General features: G+C 46.2%; 1 protein-coding gene across 1 annotated transcript; it reads left to right on the top strand.

Annotated features, from left to right (window-relative positions):
* Positions 1-5,939: 5,939 nt before the first annotated feature.
* LOC146977949 (transmembrane protein 74) lies at positions 5,940-9,087 on the top strand. The gene is made up of 2 exons (XM_085790542.1): positions 5,940-5,994; positions 8,420-9,087. Exons 1-2 carry the CDS (start codon positions 5,940-5,942, stop codon positions 9,085-9,087), a joined length of 723 nt encoding a protein of 240 aa, XP_085646668.1.
* The last annotated feature ends 389 nt before the right edge of the window (positions 9,088-9,476 follow it).

Raw genomic sequence — 9,476 nt, 5'->3', positions numbered from 1 at the left:
ACACACACACACACACACACACACACACAGACAGACACACACATCTGGACCTGATCAACACCTGGATGATCAATACGTTTATCAATTAGAATCATTTAAATGATCGTGATTTGATTTATAAGCTCCAATAATCAAATCATCTGCTCTGAGTCACATTGAACATGAAGCCAGCAGCCGCCCCCAGGTCTGTGTGTGTGTGTTGTTAATGATGCAGCATCATGTTCATTTTCAGCCACTTCATTAAAGGCACACGCCAACATTTTTTTTTTCCATGTCTTGCCTCACTCCCGAGTCCATGACCAGCAGATAGACACCATCCTTTCGACTGTGCGTGCAGTAACAAGGGAGATAGAGCCGTATCGCCCGTAATTAGCTTAGCTCAAACACTGGAAGTGTATGGGTAGTGTTAGCCTGCCTCCTACCCGAGCTGAAATCAGCAGTCAGAAGCTGATTTCATTTTAGCTCTAACCTCTGTAAATATATCACTTTATCGACATTTCAAACATTTCTAGGCAAGAAAGTGGCCGTTTAGATCAGCAGTGTGTCGTTAATTTGTCTAAATACCAGCTGTTTACAATTTTGTTGGGACGAATTCGGCGCTACTCAAGCTAGCCGTTGTGACCAACGCACTTCCGGTTACTTTCACAAAATAAAACACCCGTTGCCCTTTACATACAGAAAACCATGACGATAGAATTTGTGCTTTTACTTTGAAATAGGAAGCTAACCTACCCTCGATGTAGCTAGCTTGAACCAAAATAAACCGTCTTTGCTTGAACCCTCCGTTTTGACCGATCTCGTCCCGTTAGCGGCATTTGACCGCTCAAGATGCCTTACCGGAGAGTTTTGTCAGCTCTGAGACGAAGATCGGCCCGCCGGTTTCCGTTTAGAGTTGCTGAAGAATTCCTCTGATGACTTTAGGTGGAGGCAGGCTAAAGGCCTTTGCACACTGAGTCCGTTTTTGTCGTCCGAAATTGCCGCACGTCAAAAAATAAATTCGACCTCATGTTGTGTCAATCATGTTTACACACTGAGTCCGAAACTTTCGTCCGTCATAAAAGTTTTCGGAACAGGTTCGATTTAATGCGTTTTCGCATCCGTGAAAAACCTTTTGACCAATCACATCAGCGTTTCGAGGCTGAGAGGGAGAGGGAGGGGGGATCACCGCTGTGTCTTGTGTCTGTGTGTTTGTGTGTGTGCGTGCGTGCGCCAGCCGCTGCACCGTTGGCTGAGTGTGTGTCTGTGTGTGTGTGCGCCAGCCGCTGTTCAGGATCATGGAAATTGTCCGTCTTCTGTTTAATGTGTGAGCTAATAATCAATATCTATCCAACTGGACCACTGACATCCTAAAATAAACTGTTGAAGTGATCATGATAGTTCCGCTGCTCATTTACAAGCAGCAGATCCCCTCGCTACTGGCTCCTCTCAGGATGGACACTTTTTCTCTTTAATTTCTCTTCAAGTGAGAGAACCACAAGTGCATCATTGCGTGACGATTTTTGTCTCCCTCTCCGAAATTTCGAACACAAAATAAAAACGCATGCGAATAAAACGCAACGGACTCAGTGTGCAAGGAGCCTGCACGTTACGTTTTTTGTCGGATGACGGATACGAAAAACGCATGCGAAAAAAACGGAGTCAGTGTGCAAAGACCTTAACACTACCCATACACTTCCAGTGTTTGAGCTAAGCTAATTACGGGCGATACGGCTCTATCTCCCTTGTTACTGCACGCACAGTCGAAAGGATGGTGTCTATCTGCTGGTCATGGACTCGGGAGTGAGGCAAGACACGTAAAAAAAAAGTCAGCGTATCCCTTTAAAACTCATTGATACTGAATAGAGGGTTAACAGTAAAGTGATGCTGACACATGATAATCATATTGATCAGGTTTTAATGATCACTGATCGTCTGACATCATTGTCTTTTCTGCTGCAGTTTTTTGAATTAATCACTTTATCAGTAAATGCATTGATTACATTTGAGCCTGTGAATCTTCTCAAAATGAAAAAATAAACTGTTTTTGTGATTTTTTTTAGTCATTAAAGACACAAACATCAACAACATGAAGCTCTGACTGGATCAGTCCATTATCGCCTGCAGACCTGAGAACAGCCTTGGATCACGCCCACATCAGTTACACACACACACACACACACACACACACACACACACACACACACACACACACACACACACACACACACACACACACACACGCACTTACTTGTGCTGTAAAGACATTTTAACATTGACTACGTTTACATGCTGGAATATTAGCAATAACATGTGCACGGCCATGTAAACACCAATAACCCTGTGTTGCTCCTTTTCTAACCTGAAAATCTGGTCACGAACATTCATTTGTGTTCCTGTCATGTTCTATTCTAAAGGAATCTTAATCTTTTGAGTTCAGGAATTACTTGTAAACAACGTTCTCACCTTTCGTTAAAGGGACATTGTGTAGGAATTCCTCCCATCCAGCGTTGTGGTTGTATATCACAAGCAACTCAATCGTATTTTTCATGCTGCATTCACGTGAAATTGGGCAGACGGCAGATGGACGACAGCCGCTGCACGTAACGGCATAAACAAGCCTCTATGTAAACAAGTGGTCCGTCAGCACGAGGCAAAACAATACACGTGACGATATGTTGTCATGGCGATGTGGTATTGTTTACCCGACCTACATTTTACCGGCTTTCTCTGGACTTCTGTGACTAAAATGACGTCTGGTTTGTTAGCGACGGCCGTCTGCCTGACTGCAGGTGAATGCAGCATCAGTGTAACGCTCCGTTCCTCCTCACTGCGTTACCGCGGTGACTTTTCACAGACGCCACCTCCACCTGAGCCGACAGCTCCGGTGTCTCCGCTGAGTTTCCGTGGTTTCCTACCGTCACGCTGCCACTGAGCGTAACAACATGGCGACACCACATGGCAGCAGCACCGAGCTTACCCGCTCCATGTAGATATGAATGATATGAACGGCTCATTCAGAGCTGAAAGGAACACTTCACTTTGTTGATGGGGGGGATTACTGATTAATGAAAAACAGACTTTTGAACCAAATAATCGATTTTCCTGAATAGGAGAAGTTACACAATGTCCCTTTAAATGAAGAAAGAGACAAAGAACAGAGTCAAGTACTGGGTCGGCACCAGCAGCAAAACACAAACGAAGGTGACTGCTACCGACCCCGGGCTGTTCATGATCTACCATGCAGGATACACAGGAAGTAAAATAACCTGGTACTAAGGTACTGAGTGGAGAAGGGGCAGGAATGAATAAGCTAATGCTTCTTCCTCTTTTCAAACATACAAAGCGTTAAGTGCTTCAAGTGTGATATACTAGGTATCATTTACATGTTTGAAATAAAGCCTTCATTCATTCATTCATTGTTGTTTTTGGATACAGGAAGAAGAAGCTGAAATGCATCGAGATGTTGTCTGTGTGTTGCTGTATTGATGGGGATATCCCAATTGATTACAATTATACAGGAATAACCCTGTTTGCTCACACATGTAAACAGGTTATTATGAATGTTTCAGAAACCCGAATATTGACCTGAACCCGAATATTGACTGCACATGAACGTAGTCATGAGGGACTGAGTCTAGTGATGAGGAGAGGAACTGCAGCTGGTCTGTGATTAAATGTAAAGACTGAGCACATCTGTCTGCTGAGTCTCCAGCTGTGACCCAGTAGAGCCCTCAGTCTGGTAGTACCTGGAGCTGCTGCAGAGGTTCAAGACCAGGACCAGGACCAGGACCAGGACCGACCAGGTCTCCTCTGGTCCAGATCGTGGTCTCCTCTGGTCCAGATCGTGGTCTCCTCTGGTCCAGATCGTGGTCTCTCTCTGATCCAGATCGTGGTCTCCTCTGGTCGTCCTCTGTTCCTGCTGAGCTGCGGTTTGGAGCCAGGAGCGGCAGCAGCTCGATGGGATTGGACACGGTTCTGATTGAACAGCAGAGACTTTTCTCCAGCTGCACCGAGCTGCTCTGAAAATGGGCCAACACCCCCCTCCCCCTCCTCCCCTTCCCCCCATCCTGCTCCTCGCTCTTCCTCCCCCTCCTCCTCCTCCTCCTCCTCCTCATTGTGCTCGTATCTTTGTCACAGTGCTGTTGTTTGAGTGCAGATCACAGAGATAACCACGTTAACGACGGAGCGAAGCTGCAGTGATTAATGAGGCTGCAGAGGAGGACGATGACATCACGCCGTCCGTCCGTCCGACTGTCATCTGGTTCGGACGTTTGAGTTTCCTGACATACAGTAGTGTCGACCCTCGTAACAAGTCAATTTCTAGGTTTGCTGAAGTGGAATTAAAAGTGCACATTTGTGGAGATGAGACAATTTTGCATTTGTTTTGTGTTCGTCCATCGTCATCTGTGTTTTGTGTTGGGACATGGAAAAGTTCATCTACAATAAAACTGAAACCGAAACTGAAACTAAAATGTAATGACAAATCAATATGCTTTATAATAAACCTTTTGATAGGTAAATTCCACATCCACAAGATGAAATTTTCCAACCTAACTTAAATATCTTCACAGAAGAACTGAATTTTTATACAGCCACTTTGGAGTTAATGTCAAACAAGAAAAGACACTGCGACACTTTAAAGAGTCATTTTCAGTAACCCCAAAATAAGATGAAGTTAAAGTGCCTTATTTATTTATTTTATTTTATTTATATTTCAAATTGCATATGTTATTATTTATTTATTGTGTCATGTGAGTGTCTATTTCTATGTACATGCTGTCTGTATTTTTCAAAATGCTGAATAAAGGTTTTCATTGGAAAAAAAAAAAACACTTCCTCACCACGATGCTTTAATGGGAGGACTTGTTGCCCCGGCGACAGGACTCCTGCTCTGACCTCTGACCTCAGCGATCAATAAGAACATAAATCACGGTGCCGTTGCTGTTCCCGCTTCAGGCTAATTCACGCTGTAATGAGCTCATTTCCTGTTTCTTCAGGAGGGACGAACACCAGTCAAAGTCATTAAAGCGTCTCTTATCAATCACGTTTATAGGTTTCGATCGATCTTTGACTCTATCAATAGTTTAAAAAACACTTCCAATTGTTGCTCTGAGCAGCCTGTGGTTGCCAGGTTGCATCAAAATCAAATTGCTCGTATGAAAACACTCAATTTGTCCTTTTAAAACCTCAGTTTATGGTCCTGCTGGTGAACCTTGACCTTTGACCCTCTGGAGAACTGATGCAGCAAAGACGGTTCAGAAACCAACGACATCACTCACTCATTCCCTCCTCCCTACTCACTATACAGTGACTTCAATACAGACAATTACATATAACAGCGATCCGTGACCGCAATGCATGATGGGATATCTTGCTTCGGGTTAGGGTTAACCTTTTGCTTTATCGGTGGAATTGTATGTTTATGTGGAGAATCTTTGGCTTTTTTTACATCAAGGACCCCCAATGGACAAAATTTCGAAGCAAACACCAGAAATACACAAATATTTTGTTCTGAGACTGAAGAACGTTACTTTTTTAGTCATTGTACATTCGAACTAGAGCCAGTGGGGTGAATTTATGGAAATATTGTTGAGAAATTTGGTGGTACAATTTCTCCAAAAACGTTTGAAGATTTCTAGAAAAAAGTTGTAAAAACTCTAAAAAAATAAATAAAATAAAAAATTCCAGAAAAAAGTGGTAAGAATAAAAAAAAAAGTAAAGCGTTTTCTAGAAAAAAGTGGCAAAAACTTCTCAAAGAAAAAAAAATTAAGAAGTTCTAGAATTTTTTTTTTTAAATTTCAAGAAAAAGTTGGGGACCCCCTTGAACCCTCTGAAGGACCCCTGGGGGTCCCACTTTGAGAACCACGGCTCTAAAACAAGGTTTTCAGGCTCCGTAGCCCTGTTAGCTGCACTAATCACAAGATGTTGTTTCAGATGTTGATGATCCCAGAGGACAAACCATGACGAACCATGATGACGCTCTGATCTTCATCTGGAGCAACCAGCAGGTCGAACGTCTCATCTCACTCATTCATGGTCCCAGAGGACGAACCAGAACAAGTTTGTGATGCACTAAAACATTTTTAATGGTTGACATCAGTGGTTCTGAGAAAAATGTCTCAAAAACTACTGGTGATTGATTATCACATGATCAGGTTCAGATAATCCTGCTCCTTCAGGATGAATCTTAATTTCTGTGGTGACTTCAACTTTTGAGCCAATAAGATTTTAATGTTTTATAACCTGGCAACCAACATGTTTCTCTATTAGTGGCTCATAGTTGATCCAAAACATCTCAAAACGACATGCTCTGATTTTACTCGCTCCAATGTTGCTCCAATTATGATCATCGTAACATTTGGTTCAGATACAGGATGAATATGAATCACTGAGCTTTTCTTCATTCGTGCTCCTCAGAGGATGAACCACGAAGATTTTATGATTTCCTGACTTTTCTAACAGTCCAGTGAAGACAGCATCAGTGGTTCTGGGTGAACTATTGGATTAATCACCATCCATCATCTCTGGTTCAGATATTCACATTCCCTCAGGATGAATTTTAATCACTGAGTGCTGCCTGAGCTTTAATAAATGGATTTTTCTCTCCAACCTGGCAACCCAGACCAGTTCTTATTATTACTGAGTGAGTCCTTCCTCCTTCCTCCGCTGTTGATGCTGTTGATCAGACACAGAGACACAGAGCAGCAGCTCACAGTGAAACATCTCCGCTGCCTCTCATCTGATTAGTGCAGCGCAGCCGGGGAAACACGGAGGCTGCTGCCGGGTAACGAGCTGCAGGAGGAGCTCGGTCCGTGGGAGGGAGGGGTCTGACAGCCGAGCTCCCTCTCTCTCTCTCTCTCCCTCTCTCTCTCTGTGTGTGTGTGTGTCTGTCTCTCTAATTGACCGGGGAGCAGCAGCAGCCGCAGACCGGAGAGAGCAGCTCAGTGAGCCGGGGGATGGAGCAGAGAGAGCCGAGGAGAAGAGTTTAAAGAGCCGGAGAGACAGAAGCTCTGAGAGCCGGGAAGAGGAGCATAAAGAGCCGGGGAGAGGAGCATAAAGAGCTGGGAAGAGGAGCATAAAGAGCCGGGAAGTGGAGCTCATAGAGCTGGAGAGAAGAGCATAAACAGCCGGGAAGTGGAGCATAAAGAGCCGGGGAGAGGCAAGGCAAGGCAATTTTATTTGTATAGCCCGTTTTTACAACAGTTTGTCTCAAAGGGCTTTACATGGCATCGTAACAACATCCTCTGTCCTTAGACCCTCACATCGACTGAGGAAAAACTCCATGGAAAACCCTTTTAACAGGGAAAAATCTGAGAAACCTCAGGGTGAGCAACAGAGGAGGGATCCCTCACCCAGGACGGACAGACTAGATGCTATAGATGTTGTTACAGACAAGACAGGAGAGGAGCTGTTGGAGCCGGGGAGAGGAGCTGTGAGAGCCAGAGAGAAGAGCATAAAGAGCCAGGAAGAGGAGCATAAAGAGCTGGGAAGAGGAGCATAAAGAGCCGGAGAGAGGAGCTGTGAGAGCCGGAGAGAGGAGCATAAAGAGCCGGGGAGAAGAGCATAAAGAGCTGGGGAGAAGAGCATAAAGAGCCGGGGAGAAGAGCATAAAGAGCCGGGGAGAAGAGCATAAAGAGCCGGGGAGAGGAGCTGTGAGAGCCGGAGAGAGGAGCATAAAGAGCCGGGGAGAAGAGCATAAAGAGCTGGGGAGAGGAGCTGTGAGAGCCGGAGAGAGGAGCATAAAGAGCCGGGGAGAAGAGCATAAAGAGCCGGAGAGAGGAGCATAAAGAGCCGGAGAGAGGAGCATAAAGAGCCGGAGAGAGGAGCTGTGAGAGCCGGGGAGTGGAGCTCATAAAGAGCTGGAGAGAAGAGCATAAAGAGCCGGAGAGAAGAGCATAAAGAGCCGGGGAGAGGAGCTCATAGAGCCGGGGAGAGGAGCTGTGAGAGCTGGAGAGAAGAGCATAAAGAGCCAGGGAGAGGAGCTGTTGGACAGAGAGACAGAGAGAGAGTGATTGGGACAAAGTGCTGCTGGGGAGGAGTGGGACCGACCCTCCTCCGTGTTCACCCAGCTCGGGCATCATGGGAGTTGTTGTTTCCAGACTTGTCCACTTTCAGACCCGGGGTGTCCACTTTCTGCACGTGCATGCATCACTGAGCTGAAGTGATGTGTGTCAGTCTTGTATGTTTATTTTTGCACGGATGCTGACTGTTGTTAACATTTCACTGCATTACATGTATGTGACAAATAAACTCTGAACTGAACTGAACTGAACTGAACTGAGCTGAAGTTGGAGCTTTTAGTCGATCGTGCGCATGGGCTGGACCCCCCCGGCTCGGGTCCACATGGCGGATCTGGAGCTGCTGCACTTTGACCATCCTCATCATCAGCCTGATCACAGAGAGTCCAACTCCTCCTGCTCCTCCTCCTCCCCGGGGAGAGAGAAACAGAGAGGAGGAGGAGGAGGAGGAGGAGGAGGAGGAGGAGGTGGTTCAGCACCATGGACAGAGACCTCCTTCTCCTGCAGGCTCCTGGATGAAGAGGAGGAGGAGGAGGAAGATGACGTCCAGCTGATAGAAACCAGTCCGCAGACCTGCAGACCGATCCGGACCTCCTCCACTGGACTGCACGAGGAGGAGGAGGAGGAAGAGGAGGAGGAGGAGGAGGAGGAGGACATCCCAGAACTTTACCTCCTCTCCGATGAAGACCTCTCCTCTGAAGCGTCCGGTAAGTCGGTGGACTACGGCTTCATCATCGCGGTCTCGTGCCTGGTGACCGGCATCTCCCTGGTGACCGTGTCCTACGCGGTGCCGCGGGACGTGCGCGTGCCGGACCGGGACAGCGTGTCGGCGCGGGAGATGGAGCGGCTGGAGCGGGACAAGGCCCGCGTGGGGGCCCACCTGGACCGCTGCGTGATCGCCGGCCTGTGCCTGCTGACGCTGGGCGGCGTGCTGCTCTCCACGCTGCTCATGGTCTCCATGTGGAAGGGCGAGATGATGAGGAGGAAGGCGCTGGCCTTCTCCAAGCACGCCGCCAACCTGTACGGGTCCATGAGCCTGAGGACCGGGTCCAGCTCCCACCTGGAGGAGGAGGTGGAGGCGCTGAGCTGAGGAGGAGCGAGGAGATCCAGACTCTGATGCCTCCAGTAATTGCATAATAATGTCAAGAAATAACATTTAATTGCATCGAAATATCAAGAAATAGCCAAGAAATAACAGTTAATTGCACAGTAATATCAAGAAGTAGTCACGAAATACTGTAACAATTCATTGCATAATAATGTCAAGAAATAACAGTTAATTGCGTAGTAATGTCAAGAAATGGCCTAGAAATGACTGTCAATTTCATAAGGGATAAATAGATTACACATGCTTTGAATTTTTTGGGAAAGGCCAGAATTTATCTCCACCAAGTCCTTGCAATTGACCATTATATTTCTGGGCTATTTCTATGCAATCAATTGTTATTTCTTGGCTATTTCTAGACATTATGAGCATTT

This window comes from Trachurus japonicus, chromosome 11, assembly GCF_045865225.1.
Source record: "Trachurus japonicus isolate A0001 chromosome 11, Traja_1.0".
Taxonomy (NCBI): Eukaryota; Metazoa; Chordata; class Actinopteri; order Carangiformes; family Carangidae; genus Trachurus; species Trachurus japonicus.
The sequence above is the reverse complement of the archived record's forward strand: the minus strand, read 5'-3'. Positions and strand labels throughout refer to the sequence as shown.